The sequence below is a fragment of the Pholcus phalangioides genome, unplaced genomic scaffold (assembly GCF_987345545.1).
Source record: "Pholcus phalangioides strain wild (caught in Gottingen) unplaced genomic scaffold, Ppha-v1.0 ptg000039l_1, whole genome shotgun sequence".
Taxonomy (NCBI): Eukaryota; Metazoa; Arthropoda; class Arachnida; order Araneae; family Pholcidae; genus Pholcus; species Pholcus phalangioides.
The window spans coordinates 17,381,587-17,405,440 of NW_028301625.1; the positions used below are offsets into that span (position 1 = coordinate 17,381,587).

The 23,854-nt window shown below is 36.6% G+C and overlaps 1 protein-coding gene across 5 annotated transcripts in view; it reads left to right on the forward strand.

Moving 5' to 3' along the window:
* Nucleotides 1–1,802: 1,802 nt before the first annotated feature.
* LOC149065638 (constitutive coactivator of PPAR-gamma-like protein 1 homolog) overlaps nucleotides 1,803–23,854 on the forward strand; it is a 234,636-nt gene continuing 212,584 nt past the window's right edge. For 4 of the 5 annotated variants that reach the window (XM_089253548.1, XM_089253549.1, XM_089253551.1 and 1 more), the window contains exon 1: nucleotides 1,803–2,689. In XM_089253548.1, coding sequence (XP_089109674.1) covers nucleotides 2,024–2,689 — 666 coding nt within the window. In that variant the 5' untranslated portion in view covers nucleotides 1,803–2,023. Of the gene's footprint in view, nucleotides 2,690–13,336; nucleotides 13,378–23,854 lie in introns of those variants that run through there. The other variant, XM_089253552.1, reaches the window with a different exon arrangement.

Sequence of the window (23,854 nt, forward strand, 5' to 3'; positions counted from 1 at the left end):
TTGAAGTCTGGGGGGGAGCAAGGTCATTATTGCTGGGGGGGGGGGCACGATGATGATGATGATGATGTGATGATGTCAATTCATATATGCACACATATACATTAGATCTGCCCCCCCCCCGTATCTCCGCCCATGACAAATTGTACCTGTAAGATGAAATTCACGGACCCCTTTACAAAATAATATTCCGTATATTGCGGTGTAAAAACAGAGTTCATTATTTTCTCTCTCAAGCTCATGAACCCCCCCCCCTTTCCCAAAGTCTCTCCAAGGACCCCTGGTTAAGAACCACTGCTTTTGACTAAGTAAATGACCTTTTTCGGCTCCCTCACATGAATAGCAGTTTACTTATTGAATGAAAAGAATTACAAGTAACAGAAGAAAGAGCCAGAACCGGGGGGGGGGGTGAAAAATTCCCCGATTGCAAAATTTATGGATGCAGAGCAAAACATATTTTTTTGTGTGTAAAAACCAAACCTTTGTGTTGGAACTATGGAATTTCGCGTGGGAGGGGGAAGGGGTACCCCTCCAGACAAAATTTCTAGTTACGCCTCTGACGGGGGAGGGGGCATCAGGATTTCAGAGATGCTTTGGTGGGGTGTGACCTTAAAGGCAGTTTGGGAACCACTGATCTAAACCATATCAAAAATACAGCAACCCAACAAGAGCAATGAAAACCCCAAATATACTAAAACTAAATTTCATCATTATAATAAAATTAAATTTCTTCATTATACTAAAACTAAATTTCTTCATTAAACTAAAACTAAATTTCTTCATTATACTAAAACTAAATTTCTTCATTATACTAAAACTAAATTTCTTCATTGTACTAAAACTAAATTTCTTCATTATACTAAAACTAAATTTCTGTTTTTTATTAAGGGACCCTTAGTGCCCTATATTGTAATGCATTGCAAATACTTAGTGCAGTTATATCCAAGTTTAACTCCCTATATTTTTCTGCAATTTATTCCATGCACAAAATCTAGAAATCATAGAACAGCTTACATTTCTGCACTGTATCTAGGGATTAAGGTCAAGTCTATATATATATATATATGTCTATATATATATGTATATATATGTATGTGTATATATATATATATACCTGATCTTCTCTACTTCTTTTAATGAAAAACTTTAACACATTTAAGTAACATATATACCATACTAGGTTACTTTTACAGCGATATCATTGCGGTTAAATGAAAGGAAAAATTAAATTTAAATATAGTGATTTAAATCAACGTACCCCCTGTTGTAAACTCTTCCATTTCATTATTATAATCGTTTCATCGTTGGGTTAATAAATAAATTTTTTCTAACGATTCAGTAATTTCCATCCACAGAGATTTTTTCTCAGTTTTTTAAAATTGGTGCGGGGTAGTAACAGGGCCGTCTTAAGATTATCATAGGTCCGTGGGCCAAGTGATTTTTCTGAGGCCCTACCTGGTAAATTTATATGCTTACTCTCGAAAATTTCAATCAGATCTCACTTTTGTGATTCCCATGCGTTCAGACACCGCTGGGTAAAAGGGGTTGGATTTCGAACAGGTAGGGCATTGAAAAGGGTTTATGTTGTCAACACGTAATTTAGGAATAGTCCCCACCCTTTTTACTCCTCCCCCAATACATACAAGTGCTCTCTTCCACAGGGTTGCCATAGCATTTAGGAGCGTCTGTATACGGTGGAAAACAAATTTTCAGGGGCCAATGTTGGTTGGCAGTTTGGCGATTTCTAGGGCATATATTTTGATCGCGAACAGCTGTAGTATATAGTGACGGTAGTAAAACCTGTTGTAATAAAATGTAACCATTCCATGCAACGCATGCGCTTCACAGTAGTTCAGGTTTAGCCTTTTCTAGTGCCAAAGCACATGGGTTATGGCTGTAACAATTTTTAAGGTCTAATTTTTAGTGATCCTATTTTTATGAAATTTTGATTAGGAAACTAAACGCGAAATTTTTTTAAATCGAGCTTCGTGACGGAATTTTGTAATTAACTGCGCTCTTAGGCGGCATGGCATTGTCGTGGTTACAGAATTACATTGAATCCACGTTCCCTAGTGCCTGCGTGCCGGTGGATTTATTGAAGGTAGCAAGAAATGTAACTTTTCCGAATCCTGGATCAAGGCCTGGAGCCGAATTCGGTTTTCCATATGAATATTCCGAATTTTTCTTCCCTCAACCGTTCTGTGTGGTGATTGATGGTGAATGTTGTCTTCATCGTTTATATGGTGGGTTTTTTGGTGATTGGGTGTGCGGAGGACAATGGAATCGAATGGTAGATTTTCTCACTACCTTTATTCAAGTTATGGTTGCCAATAACATTGAGGTAACTGTATTTTTGAATGGAGCTAGTGAACCTCACCGGATGGAGAAATGGATTGAAAAGCAACGTGCCGATAAAGAAAAAATGACTCAAGTACTTAGGCATGTAGCTGTGAAAGGTACACCGCCGCCGAAAGTTTGGTGGGTCGCCCCGAACTGTTTACGTTCCTGTTTAAGAATGGTACTCCGTCATTTGAATGTAAATGTGGTCATTTCTACATTGGATCATAAACAAGAAGTCATGAATTTTGTTCGAAAACATCACTATCACGCTCTCATTGCTGAAGACTCCGAGTATATGGTGTTTGATCCCCCCAAGTATTTTTCCGCTGAAAACATGAAGTTGACATTTAAGGTGAGTTTTGCTTTCTGAGTCTGGTGAATTTGGTTCATTATACAAAATGATATGATACGAAATACATGGGTGCATTTGAGCAGCTAGAAAACATTCTTGAAGTGGTGTGAAAACTTTCGTTTCCTCATTTTCCGCTGTTATACCAACTCATCAACCTTCAAATTTCATTATACTTTATCACAAAATGTGTTCAATCATGGCTGGACAAATTGGAAGTAAAATTAAGGTTTCGGCTGAGTTTTTTTGAGAGCCACAATGAAGTCAACCTCATTGATATGCTAGTGCATTGGTTTTCAAATAGTGTCTTGGCTCCTAGGGATGTGTCACAGCAAGCTGCCAATACTTATGCATGTGTTTGGTGCTTTAAAGCTTTTCTCTTTGTTTGACCATGATGGGAAGCCGTAACTAGAGTTCACTATGCAGGTGACAAATTTGAGAACCACTGTGCTAGTGTATTAATATTCCCTTCAGCTATCCGTACAATATTATAGCATTGTCTACAGTGCCATAATTCAGTCTTAAATAATTTTGAGATGCCTTTTAATTTTAATCGTCGAGGGTCATCTTGGCATATGCTCTTTGGCAAATTGATAATTTAGTGCAGGGATTCTCAACCGGTGCTCCGTGTGCACCTCCCAGGGGCTCCGCTGTGACTCAGGAAAATAATATAAATCAGTAAATTTGATAGATAAATAAGAGGCCTACAGGTTCTGTCATAAAAATTATGTATAAAAAAGGGCTCCTGGAGTCAAACACGGTTCTGCGAGTCAAAAAAAAGTTGAGAACTGCTGATCTAGTGTATACTGAACCTCTAAAGGACAAATTTTTTACATAGAACTATCATTATTTTCATTAATTCTTTTTAGCAGCATTGACAAGATGTCTTGCTTGCTTAAAAGCCTCTTATTTTAGGACTGGCAATCCCAGATGTTTTATGAAGTGAATTTCCTCAATGGAACTCTTTCCTTATGTCTTAATAATTTTGAAAGGGTGGATCATTCGTGATTGGATATGAGGGGTGGCAGTGCCCCTGAACATCAAATATTTATTTATAGGACTGTATATTATTACAGAACATTATCATGATACAGGACTGTAATTAGGGTTTTTGTTATGGGGGTAAATGATTTTGCCACCCTATCACTGTAGAATTGGAATTATAATCAAATGGTATATTTTCTCACCATTATTAAATTTATGGTTTCCAATAACATTGAGGTAACCATATTTTTGAATGGGGTGAGTAAACCTTACCAGATGGAGAAATGGATTGAAAATGAAAAGCCTGTGTCGATAAAGAGAAAATAATAAGCCCCAAAGAGCACAGTGTGTTTAGCGCTGTTCTGCAACGAGCCCTCAGCTGACTAGAAATTTTCTGCGGTAAACATCCCCATACATGTGTTTTTTTTTTTTACTTTTTCTTAAAATTCTTCCAAATTGTTCTGCAGTAGCGCTAATTGTTCTGCGACGTACGTCGCAAATATTTGTCACATTCTGCTTTGGGGATGAGAAGTACTTAAACCAGAATTGTTTGGTTGAAACCACATTGGTTTTAAACAAATGTGTGTGTGGTGTTAATTTTCAAATATGTGTGTGGTGTTAATTTTCAAATATGTAAAAGTTGCCTAAATATATAAACGTGATCACGTATTCCCAATAGACAGGGCTTAAGCTGGTAAAAAATTCTTTTAAAAAAAAAAGCGAAAATGGGCAGAAAAGCTTTAGAAAAATGCTACAATGCTAATGTAATGATTGATGGTTGGATGTCTACTCGTTTCGTACCTCCTTTATGCATTTTTGCGAAAGTGGCTAAGAGACGAGTAGAAGTCCTACTTTCGCATTCTACAATTTTCTTTCATATTTTATGCAAAAATGTGACTAGTTTAATAAACCAAGCGATCTATACGATCTGTCCAGGGAATTTGTTAGTGTGGTAGTAGACATCCATGCCGGAACCGGGTTTCAAACCCAAACCTGCACAGTCAGAAGCTAGCTCCCTAACCAATGGACAGCCGTCTGGCAGTCCATTGATTAGGGAGTATGTAATTTTTTCCCTTTGAAAATACCATAGGCTTATTGGTCTATTATTAGCCAAACTTTTCCTTATCTCATTTTCTATGCTTGGGGTACATTCCTATGGTATATCTTTAAATGGTATTAGTGGTTTTTTTCAAAAGAATCTGATGGAAGTGGTCTGAATATATTTATTAGTGCATAGGTAATAGGGCGTATCACCTTTTACAGGCGAACTGTTGGTTCTAGATATATATTTAGTTAGAAAAAACTCGAAATAATGTGTAGTATTTTAGATACATCATTTATGTTACAAGGGGTTGTGTAGTTATTAAAATAAAAAACTTTTTGTAGTGTTCCCCTGTGCTCAAAAACCCAATTAGAAAGTTGTTCCTCTCTTCTAGTGCCAACAAAAATATTCCTTGTTTCTAAGTGTAATATTCATTGAGATATTCACAAAAACAGGAAAGTTCGGGAAAAACTTACTGAATGCAGATGAAAACAAACGTAGGGAAACAGTTTTACCCACATTTAATGCTGTTTTCCCCTAACTTTCCTTCATTTTTGAAATCTATCTCTGAATATTGTATTTAGAAACACTAAATTTTTTTAGTTGGCATCAGGAGAGATGGCAACAACTTTTTAATTGGGTTTTTGAAAGCACATGGAGATTGTATGTAAAATTAACTTTTTATAATTTCTTTTAAATTGTTTTACTGCATAGTAGTGATTTAGAGAAAAGAAATAATTGACTATATATATACACGGTAAATATAATACATTATATAATAAGACCAGTGTTACAGAATGACATGAAAATTTTTATGGATATTCCTGAAGCTCTGGAATTTTCTTAGGCGAAAATGAGACTCCTACTTGTCTTACTTTCTGGTGAAATGTCCTACTTTTCTATTTAATCCTATCAACCAAATTCATGTAATTGATTTTAATTAGATGTGAGGCAAGAATGTTCTCAGAGAATGAGATGAATATTCTCAGAATATTCTCCTGGTAATGGGGAGAGGTTTTAAAAGTTTTGTTACGAAGATTTTTTAGGGAACAGCTTCGATATATGGTCTACGCCAAATTGGCGATTTTTTAAAGAAAAATTTGCCAAGGCAGTCATAATGACACTGGGTTGCCGTATTTGTTCTAGAACTTTCTTTTTCAGGATTTCAGGTGGTGCTCTAGTTGTTTTTTCTTTTTTTTATCTTCCCTCTTTTTTCTAGAATCACTTGTATTTCTTTTAAAAGTTGTGCAATTCAGCCACGTTGGCTTCATTTTCTTGCTTTCAAACTTCAATATTGTGGGCTACAAACTTCAATATTTCCTGTCTTCTTGATGGAAGGAGACAGACAATATTTTCAAGGATATTCTCGAAAGACTGCAACAGAGTGTTTCAAAAGAATCATCCGATTTTAAATGCTTATATTACGAAAAATATTGAACATACACGTAAGATTATGATTAGTCATCTATATATAAAATTAATTTTCTGTGTGTCTATGCGTGTATGTTCTCTATAGAAATGTACAAATTTAGATTGATCGTCACTAAATTTTACATATATATCAAATGGGACTTGGTTTGAACGATAGGCTATTTAAAAAATTCTTCAGAGCAGGGCAAATGCCCGACCCCAAAGCAGAATGTTTAGCACTGTTCTGTGACGAGCTCTCACTGACTGGAAATGTTCTGCTGTAAAAATCCTTATTTTTTTGCACTTTTTCTTGAAATTCTTTTAAATTGTTCTGCAGTAGCGCTAATTGTTCTGTAACGTACGTCAGATTTTGGTATATTCTGCTTTATGGATGCCTGAAATGGGCAAAAAACTGTTGAGCAACAATGGTTTTTGGGCCTCAACAATCACTTTCGGAACGTTTACTTTTGTTACTGTGGTTCCCTAGCAATGTATTTCGCACGTGTATATGCCTTTATGATGGTTTGCCACTTTAACATTGCCTGTGTATGTATAATAGTTTGAAACGGCCGTTCTCCAAACGTTAAAATGGCTTCTTGTTGAAATTTATCGGGAGAAAAAGAACACCACATGCATGCGAATGTAACCTGGGGAAGAAATCTAATGCAAATCTACACCACAGTGAATAAAAGGCATGGACCTGCATCAGACTGGGAAGCAAGAACGGATCCCGTTTCGCACAGCTGCCGATGCAAGCGCGCAAATGTTTTCAGATTGGGCAACTGCCTGGGGGGGGGGGGAAACGCTCACCATACATTCATGCTACCTCTGTAGTACTTCCGTTTGCAGCTTCGTAAATGAAATACATGCCTGCTTTTTTCAATATTATTAAAGTGCACCATTATCTTATACAAATAACGTCACAACAGGCAAAATGCCCAGTGAGGTGGCTGATAAAAAGATGACCATAACAAATATGGATGTCATCTGATATATAAATGTGAAAGTATATGTCTGTGTGTATGTTCTTTATACAAATCTACAGTTTTAGGCCGATCGTCACCAGATTTTACATATATATCAAACAGGACCGGGAATGAACTGTAGGCTACTTTAAAATTTCACCAGAGTATGGCAAATGCCCCAAATGGGCAAAAACTGTTGGGCAACAATGGTTTTTTGAGCCTCAACAATCATTATCTGAATGTTTACTTTGGTTACCATGGTTTCCTTGCAATGCGTTTCAGACGTGTATATTCCTTTACAATGGTTTGCCACTTTAACGCTACCTGTGTCTGTATAATAGCTTATGCCTTTATAATGGTTTGTCGCTTTAAATCTTCCCAGTAATGAGAGATTTTTGAATAGACGTCAGAATCATCAGCATCACTTTGAGTGATAGGCAAAGGATGATCCCATAGAAATCACTGTTAAAATTGTGGATTTTACTGTAGAAATGTAGAAATTTGAGGTTTTCCACCACATCAATAATTTTAAAAATTGTATTGAATTCTCGATTTTTGAAATGTTGAGTTCGCTTAGAGCTATACGAAGCCCAGAAAATTAAATATGAAGTAATTAGCCGGACTTACTTGTGTTGGATATCCATGCAATAACATTGATTTCAACTTTTTATTTACATCTTAAGCTTGAAAAAGACAATGCAGGCACATTTTCATTTAATATTCAACTGCATAAATTCATATAGTTAAGGTTGTTTTAAAATTAATTATGGGGCCCATATAAAGTATATCAAAGAAATTCCACAGCTTTAACTAAGCATTTTTGGAAGCTGAAATAGGCAGATGGATAACTTGGAGTTCAATGGGAGAATCAAAATACCAAGTGTGTGCCCCTTAATAAAGGAGAAAATATTTTTATTTCTACGTTTCTTTAAATCTGGATTTATTTATTTCATGAGTCGCCATATTGGTTAACTTGGACACGGTTTGTATGTCCCTCAAAGAAACAGGGAGATAGATATCACGTGATCTAAAAAGCCTCATTAAAGAAAACCCGGGCAGTGCTGGGTATTATAGCTAGTGTAACATAAAATTAGTTTTTTACAAACCAAATTAAAGGTGCTCAATATATCCACCTTGGAATACATATGTCTATACAGTAGTCATTCGTCCTAAAAACTTTTGCGAGCATGTTTGCATCCACTGCTTTCACGGGTGCTGTTATGCTTATCTTTAATTCGGCTAATGTAGCTGTAAGGGGAGACACATAAACAGTCTTTTATAAACCCCCACAAGAAGAATCGCACGCTGTGAGGTCCGGAAATCTTTGGAAACCAGTGATGTTTAACTGAATTGTCAAGTCCCGTACGGGCAATCCATCGTTTACGAATACCGGAATACGATTGTGCAAAAGTTCTCAAACGTCCAAGCTCCAGTGTGGTTACCCTGTCCTGCTGGACAATGAAGTTGTCCAAATCTCTTTCTAACTGTGGGAAAAGCCAATCTTGACAAACACTGAATTCACGGTTGAAGGAAGAGCATTAACGTTACCTGTCGGCAACTGCGTGAAGCTCAAGATTTTCCTTTTTCTACCTATACATTATTCGATCAAAACAGATTTAAAAGTTGAATAGTTGTGATTTTTTAAATTGGATAATTTTTTTTGAAAATTAAAATTGAAAATTTGTATTATAAATTACTAGAGAGTATTCGTATTGAAAATTATTATTCTCAAGTTATTTATAGAGATTATTATAATGCATGTTATTACAAATATTCTTGAGAATACTCTCTGGAAGGACTACTATTATAAATAACTGAAGAATATACTCATCGAAGGAGAATATTCGAGAATATATTCTCTGGAAGGACTATTATAAATAACTTGAGGAATAATTTTTATTTTCTATAAGAATATTCTCCCAGAATTTGTAAAAATAGTCCTTCCAGCGAATATTTTCAAGGATATTATGTATACAGTGGAACTTCGGTTAACAAGCGATTTGGTTAATGAGCAAAAATATTGATTTGATTAACGAGCAACGATTCGCATTACAAGCAAAAATTTTGCACTTTGTTTATTGTCACATTTTCTTAACTGAGCTAATGGTTTTTCGCTTTCGTCCACACACATACTGTAGAATTGTGGTTGATATTCTCCCCTAGTATCCAGTCAGGGTGCCTTACTTGAAAAATGAACACCCGTGTACGGTCTTGACTGCTTACAATACCAAACTAGATGTCACATTGTAACCACACATATGAGCGCTTGAAGTTTTTATTTTTTTTATAAATTATGCTTGGCGCAGAGGTGAATAGGCAAATTGATGGACCTCCATTGCCTGCAACAGCAAGATCATGTGGAGTAGGGTTTAAGCTACGGTCACATTTTTTGCAAAATACCAAAGAAAATCATAGAATGCGAAAAAAGTAGTAGTCACTTTCGCAAAAATGGGTACAGGAGGTACGCAATGAGTAGACATCCAACCATCAATCATTACGTCAGGGGTCATTCAAGTATTACGTCAGCATCGGGATGGGTTTCGAATTTGCTGACTTTGGGCGACAAGGGGGGGGGGGGTTTGAAGGTTGCTTACGTCATCAACCATCCTTTTTGAAGATATAAAATATTCTAAGCTGCTGACTAAATTTTGCTGACAAGGGGTGGAGGGGGGGTCAGTGTTTTGCTGACGTTTGCTGACAAGGGGGGAGGGGTCAAAAATAGCTAAAAATCTGCTGACTCGAATGGCCCCTTAGCATTGTAGCATTTTGCTAAAGCTTTTCGCCCCATTTTCGCTTTTTTTCTTTTCTGAGGAAGAGAGAAGTGCCTCACTTCAAATAAGGTTCGAGAGATGTGTAAAATGCGGAAATCTGTGCAAAGTTTTGTAGAAAAGAACCTGGGAAATAAATTTGTAGCAGTGTGTGAGAAATGTATCCAAGAAAAATGCAAATTTCCCATTTTTGAGAAATCCTAGAAAGGAGCCAAAAGAGTCATTAGATACGTTCTTTTTTCAAAGTCGGACAAAAAGCATAAGTTTATTATGTTGTATTATTGAATGAAGCCATTTCTATTAGTCGCTTTTATGTGAATGAATAATATGTAGAACAAATTATGCGAATTTCCATTATTTCCTATGGGGACATTTGATTCAAATAACGAGCATATTGGCAGAACGAATTAAGTTTGTTAAACGAAGTTCCACTGTATTTATATTATAAATAACAGAATAGTCTCATCAAGAATAATAATGTTCTCAAGTTATTTATAGTAGTTCTTCCAGAGAATATTCTTGAATATTCTCCTTAATGATATTCTCCTAAAGATTATTCTCGAGAATTTTGCATCTCTAATTTTAATTGAGAAGGGAATCATTGTTATATTGCCAAATAAAATAAATGTAGTAAATTGTAATTAATGATTCTGCCAAAGCGGAAATCTTATCATTTTCAGATTATTTAGGGGAGGGCGGATATAGGGACCATTTGGTATATTAATTTTTTTTTCCTGAGTTTCAGGGTTCAACAAGTAGAGTATTCATTGAAAACTTCTGTCTGGATGGAAAAAATAATTTTGTATTTACTACTTCATGGTCGTGCACAATAGCATTCATCATCAAAAATTATGGTGTACATTTTGTGTATAGATGAAAAAACAGTTTGCATAACAAAGCAGTTAGATACATAGGCCTATTCTAGGTTTGGTGATTCTGATGCTATTCAGTAGCATTCAATTGTCTTCTGTATGTTTCAGGCATTCAGAGGCATAAACAATATTTACAATACTCAGCAAAGAGCTAGCAATGAAACTGCTTTGTCAAAAACGATCATGTTGATATTAAACTGTAACATTTAAATATATCCCTTTAAAAAAAAGTATGGACAATGCAGTAAAACCATGCAGTTCACCTTGAGTTATTTACATTGGTCTCTTTACATTTACTCATTTTGCACTGTGCTTTTGAGTGGTCTCAAAAGAGCATTCTTAAAAAACGTACATATCTTCATAATTTGTTGTGCATCATCGAAGAGAGTTGACAGGCTGGACTGTGAAAGACCCCAAAAAAGACTAATGCATTGTGAGGAGGCACTAATTATCTCAGGTTGCTAGTACATTATTTTGGCCAAAACTAGTTTTTGTTACCAAGTTGTTTCTGTCATTTTGTTTCGGCTCAAGTCAATCTTATAGGATACTGAAAGTTCTATGAATTTTTATTAGGTGATTTTTTTATTTATTATGCCATGAATGTCTAAGAGAAGGTACCCAGTCTTACTTTTTAATTTTTTGAGTGGAAGCCTGGCGAAAAGAGTAGAAAATGCTTACAAATGTATAAGTAAATAATGCTGTTCTTGGGCAGCAGCAATCTATTTTGTGCAACCACATCATTTCGGCACTGCAACAGCATCAGTGCACAACTTTCATTAAGATGCATATTGCAACACCAGAGCAAAGCAAGAACCATTTGAAAATAACAGAATGACACAACATCTGGCCGCCACATTCACTTGACCTTAACCTTTCATTTTTTGGCTGTGGAGAGTACCTCAAAACGTTATGTATAGTGGCCGGATTATTAACTTTAGGGAATTAAAAGCAAATACATATCATTACCCCTCAAAGTAGAATATGCCAAAATCTGTGACATACATCGCAGAACAATTAGCGCTACTGCAGAACATTTCCAGTCAGCGAAGGGTTTGTTGCAGAACAATGCAAAACATTCTGCTTTGCGGTCATTACCATGAAAAACTTGGATCTGTTGAACAAGCATTTTTGCACTTCTACCTCATACCCAGAGCATGGTGAACAACCTATTTAACATTTTTTGTGTAAGTTGTAGTTTGGTTGTGACCTCATTTTTTGTGGTGATTCCATAAATTATTAAATCATGCAATGCTAATTAAATTATTTTGCTCTGAATGGTTATTGTTTCCATTCTGCAACTGCGAGCAGATTTCCCACATGTTTGTTGGATTGAGTAAAGCATTGTCGTAGAGATTGAGTAGATTTTTAAGTATTTTCTTTTTTTTTTTTACTATGCAAAATTTTATTGCTTCAGAAATATTCATGCAAAGTTTCAAGTCATTCTGACCAGTGGTTTTTATTTTACAGTGTTTTGAAATCAGAACTTTAGCTATAGGCTACTCTCCCTGTACATCGTAAATCATCGCTAATTAATCTGCATTAATTATGTTTCATTAAACATTATATTTAGTTTTTTATCGGTTTTTGCAAAATAGCTTCGAATTAAGCATAATGAAAATAACTGCAGAGAACATCTTTATTATATTCAAATTCAAATCAAATTTATTCATTTCCAACATAGAGATATAGATTAGTTTTAAAAAAACATTTATCATCCAGAGGCTGTGATGCCTGTACGGATGATTGAAAATTTACATGATAATTAATGAGTAAAATATATAAAGCATACGACATGAACAGAAACATTAAGATAAAGACATATACAACATAAGAGACAAAATTATCACTGTCAAATAAAAAAAAAACCATAAAGATAAAAAATCAAGAACAAAAAAATATACACAACACAAAAAAAAAACAAAGCTCTTAATGCATGGCGAGAAATGTAAAATAAAACAAAACATTAGATAAAAAATATATGAAAAAAATAAAACTCACACATGCATAGATAAGCCCAAACAAGAACAATTTTTTTTAATTGAAGAATACATAATGTGGCAAAGCTAGATTGAATAAATTTTATTGCTCCTCCTAAAGTTCAAAATAAGAGTGTACATCGTCTATTGAAATGAATAATTTGAATAATGCTTTTTTAAGTGCAGTGTGTGGGTATATTTTGTATTTCTTTATGGTTAATAACATTAAGAATTTTACGAACACAAAATAATTCATTTAGTTATGTGAAAAACGAACTTGTAAAAGGAGGTTTTTTTGTTAAAATGTAAAAAATATGAATTAATATGGGAATATATGTTAATTACATTAATAAATATTTTATTTTAATTAGAAGTTTGAATTATTTCTTTTAAAATTTTATTTTTAATGTTTATGCTTTTTTACCAACCCTGACTTAAACATACAGATGTGAAAAGTATGGCGCTGCAGAAAGTTTGTTGGGTCACCCCAAACTGTTTATGTTCCTGTTTAAGAATGGTTCTCGTTATTTGAATGTAAATGTGGTCATTTCTACATTGAATCATAAACAAGAAGTCATGAATTTTGTTTGAAAACATCACTATCATGTGTTTGATTTCCCCCCCCCCCCCCCCCCAAGTATTTTTCTGCTGAAAACATGAAGTTGACATTTAAGGTGTTTTTTGCTTTGAGTCTGGTGAATTTGGTTCATTATACAAAATGATATGCTATGAAAAAAGATACATGGGTGTATTTGAGCTTACTTATTAACCGAAATGGCGATCCAGTCGATATTCCGAAGAATTTCTAATTCATGGGTCATCCCTAATATTTGAGCAGCTAGAAGACATTCTTGGAGCTGTGTGAAAATTTTTGTTTCCTTTACACCAACTCGTAAACCTTCAAATTTCATTATACATCATGACGTGTTCAATCATGGCTGGACAAATAGGAGAAAAAAATTTTAGGTGTCGGCTGAGTTTTTGCAAGCCACAATGAAGTTAACCTCAATGATATGTTAGTGCAGTGCTTGTTGAAGAGTGTCATGGCTCTTAGGGATGTCGCTAACCTTTGTCAGGGTGTCACATCAAGCTACCAGTACTTATGTCTGTTTGCTTTAAAGCTTTTCTTTGACCATGACAGAGAGAGAGAGAGTGTGTGTGTGTTAAAAATTAAAACTAAATTAAAATTTTTATATTTATAAAAATTATATTTTTTCAATAAGCAACGCACTTATTTAAAAAATTACTTTGCAACTAATGAATTAGCTGTTTTTGATAATAAATTTGAACATATGTGCCAACTACCCTTGTAAAAAAATACCTTAAGCAAAAAAAAAATTTTATCGCAGACTGAATAATGTATTATATTTCTAAACATTGTAAGGAATTCTGATGACGTTACCAGATAAAAAAAATTATATTAACACAGTATCAAGTGCAATTGTACAAATGAAAACTTTGCAGATGAAAAGAGAGCAGAATATCAAAAGCATATTTAATTTTTTGATCCCTGTGAAAGTATTAAACGTTTCTCTTTGTGACGTTTTGATAACAATTAGGCAAAATAATATGAATAAAATAAGGATGTCGGTCAATCAGAGGAAATGAATTCTGAGCTAACTCTGATACCAGAAACCTCTTTTAATAGACAATCCTTGAATATTTGAAGAAACATTATCTAAAGCCCTGACCATAGCCCCCATATTCTAGAGCAGGGCCCCCTAGGCCAGACTTTTCACTGGCCCCCTTTATAGTTAGTTTATGGCGTGAAAAAACATGAGAATCGCCTTGTCAGCCCCTTGTCTGGCCCATGGCCTTGACGCATAAAAAATAGGTTATCAAATATGTACTATGCACACACAATGACAGCCCGTTACCCACTGCACTTGCAAAAAATGTATGTGACTGCTCAAATTTTAAATGCCCACATGCTATCAGAAGAAGCTGAACCTCTGCAGCATAGCTTTTGCCCGCTCATATGTAGGGTCCATGAGAAGGCAGTTTTGGTTTCAGTACAGCACAGGGTAGATGTGTTCCCTATTCAGACTTCACGTGCTGGGGCTGGGACGGCCAAATGAGCTTTGTTTACATCAGTGACCCCAGGTGGGCCCTGTGTGGTCTGTGCCGTTCGATAAAAAATTCTATCTAAATTAAGTTCTATTTGCCGGCAGATCCATGTGGGGCTCTCAATCAGCTGTTCTTGGCTCATACTAATTCATATCAGCTCAGTACTTGCCACCCAGCACCAGACCCAACCAAAGGGACTTTGTTTCCATCTATGGGGGACCCCAAGGTGGCCCCTCTGTGGACTCGGCTTGTTTCGCTCAATACCTTATTTAGTATTTACCCATGATCTGCTTGGCGTATGCACTGAAAAGGTTGGGAAACACTGCTGGTAACTCAAGTGTCCACAGCTGAGCTACCCTCACTCCAACTTTTCGTGTTCACGTGTATGCTTCAAGGACTTGGGGATTTGAGTAGGGAACACAAAGCATTCATCTAATTACGTTCTAGACAGAATTTGTCTATTTATGTCTATCAATCTTATATAGTGGATTCTGCTTATAACGTTCCTCAGAGCCGAAACTTAGAGGTGGGTTTGGTGTGCTGGACCGGGGGGGGGGGGTCATGAATTTCAATCTTTACCTGTGTCCTTTAACATTACAAGCGGCACTGGCACTACTCTTAGAGCCTTTTCCCACTTAGTATGATTAATTTTCGTGGTCCCATATTTCGCTAATTCTCATATTTCCCATTTGAAACGTTTTGCCGTTTACGTCTTTTATGATGGTTTTTGGAAAAGCTTTGTTATAGGCGGGATCCACATACAACGTTTAATCCAGGTACTTATTTATTCTCACCTGAAAGATTTCTAATTATAAAGGCTTTAAATTATTAGATGGGGCGCAGGCTTATATTTTCATTGATATTATAGAGAGGTTATTTTCAAATGCTCACCTTCTGCAGCAGGGCTTTTAAGCTAGATTTTATCGTGGGTGGGTGGGCTTTGCTTAGATTTTTTTATACTTTTGACCCCACTATAGTGAATTTGTGGAGTGAAAAATCAAAAAATGAGAATAGTCTTGTGAGCCCTGTTAGCCTCACCCTGAGGGGGGGGGGCCCCTCTGTGAATGTCATTATCAGTGAGTCTGCAACCGAATGCAACTTCATTCCCTGGGAAAACCCCAGATGTGCTACAGAAGTAAATAGAATTAATTTTCTTAACCCATCTATTTTAAAACTTAAATTTTCACTTATCAAAAATAGTTTTTTTTTTGAAAATCCGAGCATTTTTTTGGTTACACCTGAAGCTGCCATATTTCAGGACTGAAGTCAAGAAAAAGGAAAACAAGGGCTAAAAATCTATGATTATTCAATGGCTTGTGCTTTATTGTTCGTTACCAACAAAACTGGAGGGTGTACATTTGCCCCTCCCCTCGCCAAAAATTACACGTGCCTTTAGATGCTAGGGGTATGTATAGGTGAGTACGAGATGGCCGAATCGCTTGGAATCCCTATAGAACCTTGGTGGGAATATAATTGACCACCTATGGCTTCTTTATTCTTTCTACATTACCAGCAAAAGAAAGTTCAAGGTCGAACTTCTTTGAGTGCCTAAATTTCAGCAGAAGGATATTTGAGATAAAGAAATTAAGGATTAATAAAGGAAAAAAGTGAAAGGTAACTGGAGTTGTTTGCTTGAAGGCTCTTGGAAGGGGCGATCGCCCCTTCCTGGATCCGCCACTGGACCATGATGGGAGCTGCAGGTAGAGTTCACTATTTCAAGGGGACTGCAGGTGACAAAAATTTGAGAAGAACAGTACAAGTAGTGAATTAACCCTTTGCAGTCCTATGCCCAAGAAATGCGAGCCGATCTCCCCGTTAAAAAGTCTCGCCACAGAGAGCAACAGTCCTACAAACAGTACAAATATTCAGTCATTACACTTCACTTCTGAGATATAGATGGCAGCACTATAAATCATACACAACGCTAGATATGCACTCAGACTGTTAGGTACATATACTTACACTTCCGGTGCAACTTACTAGGTAGTAAATTACCCATGGCGATAGACGTGAGTTGTGCTCGGCTTGAAAAAAAAAAGTCCTGTGTCCAGGGCAGACTTTGGCAGGTGCAAAGGGCGGGCCGCAGAGCAGTATAAAAATGATTTGATAACATTTTGACTTCAGAAAATGACTTTAATTTACATTTTGATTTAACAAAGTAGTAGCTTTGAAATATTGTCCAAGACTTAAAATTCAGACATCTGAGACCCAAAATTTAGACATTGAACCCTCTGGCCAAGGGTTTTGACAGAACCAGTTTTAGAAGGTCACAAAGCTGTTTTTGCACCGGCCTGCAAAATACTTAAGCCCGTCCCTGCCTATGTGGAGGTGGACTCTACATTGGGCCGCATCAGGAAACAATGGTACATCATTGTTATAGCAACCCTTTACAGTCAGGGAAGGCACAGTGTGAATTCTGCTTCTTTGTCGAACTCGTAAGCTATACAAGAAACCCAAAAGTACAAATATCCAGGAGCTTTCCTGAACGTTAGGGAGGCAGTATGAACTGTACCAACAAAGTGCCAAGAAATCCTATGCATTAGAAGAGGAGCCATTCAAGTATGTCAGCAATGATGGGGGAGGGAAGGGGTTTGAATCGGAATTGGGCATTTTGCTGGGACAGTGGCAAAAACTGAAACCAGGGCAAAAATTGTTTTAAGGAATAAAACATTTGACTCAATGTGTATTATATGTAACTGAGCGACTGTTGTACTGTGAAGTAATCTGGTGGGAAAATACATTTTCAAATACAGATGCCTTCAATGTTCGTTTATAATGACCACCCGTCGTCCGGGATGATCGGGATCCTTATAACAATATACAATTCTTTTGCATCATTTTTTTTAATGGTGCTAGACATAAATAAATGCAGGGAAAGAATCAATTTGTTTTATGCTTGACAAACCTATTTTTGTCAGTATGTTTTTTACACTAGTTTTTTTCAGCTATGGCAAAAACTTACCAACCCTAAAAATTACTGATCATTAAACCACAAAATTTACAGTATATACTCGTGTATAAGCAGTTTTTTTGTGGAAAAATTTGTTCCTCAAGTGGGGGGCGGGGGGCTTTAAAGGTCCCTACACACGCTCAGTTATACCTGCGCAGTTATGCCTGTACAGTCCAACTGTGCAGGCATAACTGAGCGTGTGTAGGGGCCGTCAGTTGACCTGCGCAGGCGACCTGAAGGGAATGGTTTTTCGATTCGGTATAACTGTACAGTTATGCCTGCGCAGGTATAACTGAGCGTGTGTATGCGCCATCAGGTATAACTGTGCAGTTATTTTTTCCCGCTTTCTTATATTCGCCCTACTTTCTTCCCTCTTCTTTTTTCACTGATAATGTAATAGAACAATAATAACTGAATAACATGTTTTGGAGAGGGACTCCATTTAATTAGAAGAAAATCTTCTAATGGCCTAATTTTCACGATATTTTCTTACAATTTCATATCGAATAAAAAAATCGAAATAAAATTTTAGAAATATTTCGACCATTGTTAAAATTCGCAATTTTGTTTCTGAAATCACTCTTTTCAATAAATTTGCCCGAAATTATGCACCGAAACACACAAACTCTATATTCAAATAATGTGCTATGACTATTAATTGTTCATTGATTATTTAGAGAAGAGGTTTTTAACCAGGGTTCTTGGAGATTTTAGGGGCCCTGTGACATCAGATTATTTTAGTATTCTTTCACATGTACTTCCTTTAGAAATCAAGCACTTGTTTATACGAGTCAGTTAATGTTTGCAATTTCAAACGCAGGATTCCTACTCCTTTCTCCATCGAAAACCAGCAAGCATCAATAGGACAAAAATCACTGTAATTTATTATTTTCTTTTACATGTAATTCTTAATGAATCTCATTGAATTTGTTTTTTGAACACATCTCGTCAGATTGCAACAAATTTCAACTTTCAGCTCAAACATTGAAAGAAAAAAATTCAGATGAAATTACGTTAGTTAAACGTAAGAAAACAATCGAAATATTCTTTGAGAGAGATATACGATTGATAATATAATTATATCATTGAGTAATACTATTAATATACATACTATGCTTCATAATAAGTCAATTTTTTAATTGAGTTGAATTAATCGAATTAATTTTCAAGTCAAAAAAATTATTTTTTTTAAATCGACGCTATCGCGAGAAAAAAATGCTATCATACGATGCTGAAGGAGCATGTATCCCCTATCTGTATATTCAGAGGAGAAACGATGCTTGTTTTCGAAGATAAAGTCGACGCTCGTTATGAGAACTTCACGTTACAGCGACAAAGACAGGTAGGGTAAGTCCCAAATGTTTTATGTTTTACTTATATAACGACCGTCCCAATCAGGCCCGACCACACCCCCAAGTCTCCCCCTCGCTACGACCTTGCTCCAAATATAACGTCCATTCTCGACGAGACGAAGAAGTCGTTATATCGGGCGTCGATTGTAATACCAAAATTTCTCTTTTATTGCCTATACGTATTGTCATAATCACTGTAGATATGGATAGCATTCTTGATAAGCATGAGTAGGCAGTAGTGCCTTTTACTGAAGTCATGAAAATCGGTCATTATGAGAGGTTTTAGTAACATCAAAATGCATTATTGTACTTATATGGTGTAGATTCAACAAACATCTTCCGTTACAGCAGTCTTCCTCAAAGTGTGCGTCGCGGCTCTTGAGCGTCACCCCCCTGCCCCTTCCCACCCACATCCTGCCGCAGGGCACAGAGGCTATTCTCTTTGCCGAGCCGCCACTATAGTGAATTTTTTGACGTGGGAAAAAAGAATGATTGGAATCATCTCGGACTCTGAAACCAGAATCCTGATCCCAATCCCATCTTTGGGGGGGAAATGGCTCGAATAATGACAATATTCATTAGTAAAAACAGCCCCCGGGGATGCAGGACCCCAGATGGTGTGGAGATCTGTGACAGTAGGCTTTTTACCGATCAATTTACAGTTACAATACATCTGGAATGTACAGCGCACATTCAAAGGGAGAAAAAAACACTTTAGCTCTGATGAAACAAGTACGAATTTCTGTGTGCAATATTAGCTTTTTTTTTTTTGCCCAAGGCCCATATTTACAGAGGCTTCCTTGGTAAAATGGTCTGAGTTTTCGAAAACTGATGTTTTCCTCTCGTCCCCCCATCACCCCCTTGTGTCCATTCATAGCCTGAATAGTCCTACTTTGGGAAACACCGATTTCAACACTCCACCAGAGTTTAGTTCAGAGTTCAGTTTAGTTTTCACGACTCGAGGTTTATAATGACGAGTGATCTTCGAAACGGGCAGCGCGAATGTTTGGAAGAATTCATTGAAATGTATAGGAATAAGAAATGTTTGTGGCAGGTGAAAACTAAAGATTGCCATAACAAAATTAAGAAAGTTGATAGTTATGAGAGATTGGTGTGGAAAATGAGAGAAATAGATCCTCTAGCGAACAGAGACAGTGTTGTTAAAAAAATAAACAGTTTGCGAAGCAATTTCCGAAAGGAATTGAAAAAAAAGAAGCTTTGAGTAGGTATCTTGATCCCTTCTGAGAAAATTATGCCAATCTTTTGGTGCAAATCTCAATTCCTGTAATAATTTAACGTGCGAATATTGTTGCCTTTTTTTTAAACCAATCTTTGTACCACGTTACCAGTTTTTTTCTTTTTTTTTTGAGTTAATAACTTTCAGTGCCATAACCAATCCAACTACACACAAAGCACACATCATCTGTGGAAATCATACTAGAAAATTCCGAACTTTATAGACTATGAAAAAATCCGAACTGATCAAAAGACCGCGAAGACAGAGATCGAAGAATGAAAATATCCCCACAGATTGCCTAGAACCGGTTCCAGAAGCTTCGCCTGCACAGGTATAACTGAATGGTGTGGATGCATCGAACCGCTCAGTTATGCCTGTACAGGTATAACTGTGCAGGCATAACTGAACGTGTGTAGGGCCCTTTAGAGATGATGGGTAAAATATCAAATCAAATTAAATGGGTAGAGTTTTCCAAGGGACGGGGGACGTCCGAAATGAAATCTTAAAGAGATGAGAAAATCTGGATACGGGGAATTAGAGTTGGAGTTAGAGAGCAAGGCAGTAACGAAACTAGACTGAAAAAGAGATGGCTTGTGAAGACGAGAGTGTAATCAGAGGAATCGGTTTCTTGGCTGCGATGAGTGTCTAAGGGGCTAAAGACTGGAGAAGGGTCTCAAGGTAACTGTAATTGATTGTTTTGGGGGTGAACTGAGGTGTAATGGAAAATCACGGGGTCATATAATGTTCAGGGCCAAGAGCTTAATTGTTTTGGGGACCAACCGAAGATTTTGTTAAGTATTTTTGAATGAAGTTGTATTAATTTCTTTTAATAAGGATGGTAATATAAGAAATACAATTTGCATTAATTCAATTAACTGCAGTGTAAATAAACTAACTTCCAGCATCTCGTGTATGACTACTTTGTGTAAACTTTGCCTGGGTTATATTTTTATAAACACAACGCAATTGAAATCAGGGAACGGCATTCGCTTACGTACTTACGAGAACGGTACCAAACCCGAACGGGCTAACATTAGCCCCGATTTTTTTTCTTCTGTGAGGAATCGAAAATTCAGAAAATCATGAAAATTCGAAATGAATGCAAGAATTTTTTTTTCAGAATTGGTGAAAATATAGAATAGAAATATTGTAAAGCCTCGCTACTCGATATAACGATAAATCCCTTTACAACGATATTTTTTCAAGTCTTGCTCACAAATGTCTATATTCAAATGTTAAACTGCTGCCTCTCGGTATCTTAATAATTCCTCTACAGCGATTTTTTTTTTCCAGGTCCGCAGGATATCGTTATATCGAGGTTTCATTGTAATTCCAGAATTGATGAAAATTCAGAAATTATTTAAAAAAAAACTATTCCAGATATGGTGGAAATTCAGAATTATTTCTTTCTAAATGAAAGCGCAGATTTTCAGAATTTATGAAAAAAACTATTGCTACCGTAAAAGCGGGTCCCCAAAACGCAGGGCCCGGTGAGACCGCACTTGTCTCACACCCTTAAGGGCGGCTCCGATTTTCACAAATGCAGATCCACAACTTGTCGGGATTATGAGCAAGACCCGTTCGTAGGGTCATACAACAGAATTTGACCAAACATGTTCGATAAGTTCCTCTTTCATCAAGAAACAAATGAATAAAAATACAAAATCGATCGTAACACGAACGAAGCAAAAAGAACGAAAAAAATAAATATGGCGTCTTCACATGCCATTGACGAAAATCTAAAATGTTTGATTTGTTTTTGACACGTAATAAGGCGTATTACTTATTCCCACGTCACGTCAGCACAGTGAACGTGCCTACAGAAGACTCATTGGTAGAACTTTGTCGCGCATTAACGTGTGGTAACACGTCAGCGTAGTGTTTCAACCTTTAGTCACGCATAACCTCATTGATAAATCTTTGGAAAGTTTGTGCTGCTGAACAGAGACCAAAATTTAGATAAGAAAATACAAATAACCGAAATGGTGTTATGGCAGTCTTGGGTATATCATATCAGGTGGATTAACTGGAGTTTTTGGTGGTAGGCGCAAACTAAATCAATTTTAGAAAATATGCGCCTTCCATTGAGCAAATGCAAGAAATCGTGAATGCGTGGTACAGGGTACTTATCCGGTACGCTTAATTCCATTACATATGATTTTAACATTGGATACTGTCATTTGTTAAGACCATTATTACGTCACTAAATCGTCACACTATCGTGATTTCGGGCGGGAGATATCTGAACTTCGTACCACGATGTAATGCACATGAGCGTTTTCGTGACATGGTGATTGGCGCTCATTTTTCTGGCGACTGAACCAGAATCAAAATTTTACGGTGATGCCTGGCCCTTAAGCGGGCCATCTGTCACCATACGGGCTGGGGCCCCTTGAGGACCCCCGATGGAGAGAAAGACAAGAGTAATGTATGGTGTAAAAGAGTGTTTGAATTTGGAAAGGTGGTCGAAATCGGGAATTTAGATCAAAATGGTCTGTGGCAATTAATTTAAATTTGACTAGTAAAATGCCGCCACTGCCTCAGATTATTATTAGCTTCGCTGTGAAGAAAGCCATGTCGGCAACGTTTTGATGTTTTCGCTGCTTGTCTTGTATTGGCTGAGACGTGAATCTGCTCTCCCGTTGGCTGAAACCTGGAAAAAGATGCATATCGTACAAAAATTTAAAAAGTTAGTGGCAAATCGAGAAAAATAGACACAGGATTAGTAGGATTATTTTTCAAAATCGAGAAAAAATAGTGAGAGGATTTTCACTAAAAAGAAAGAGTGAAAAATACGATTGTGTTTTTAAAGATTTTTGAAGAGGGTTTTTTTTTAAACGAAAAAAGATGGTGAAAGAAAACTTGACAATTTTCCAATTAAATATAGACATGACATTTTTATTTTACGTCCTTTTTAAATATAGAATTTTCAGGAAATTCTAAAGGAGAAAGATGAGGCTTAATCCTTTGTGAGTGTGTTGCCTGCATCGACCAGGAACTTGTAGACGGCTTGCCTTTTTTTATTTTTAGCTTTAAAATGTCCTCGGAGCACAATTTAGCGTATTCGAAGACGTAATGTGTTGAATTCGAGCAGTCGGCAGAAGTGTCTGATGGTGATGCCTTGAGCTCCTTTTCTAAAGTCGGTAGAACGATTTGGCGTGCGGAAGTCTGTAGAGTTGGGTCTTGTCTTTTCATTGGACCTTGGGTTCTCGTGCGACGTGATTTTATGCTGACTAGGTCTTGCTAGTTTTGTCGGTGTCCACTAGAAAATTTTGCTTGGGTGAAATTTTTTTTACGTGGTGTCGAGATTAGGGGCCATTCAAATATTACGTCAGCATCGATGGGGGACAGGGTTTCTGATTTGCTGACTTTTGATGACAAGGGGGAGGGGGGGTTTGGATAATGCTTACGTCATCAACCACCCTTTATGAAAATATGAAATTTTTTTACTGGCATCTTACTCGGTGCGCGAAAAACGAGAAAACCTTTCGATACTTTGTGGGCAACTTGAAGTAACATTCCCCGTATTTATAAGTGCCCTAGCA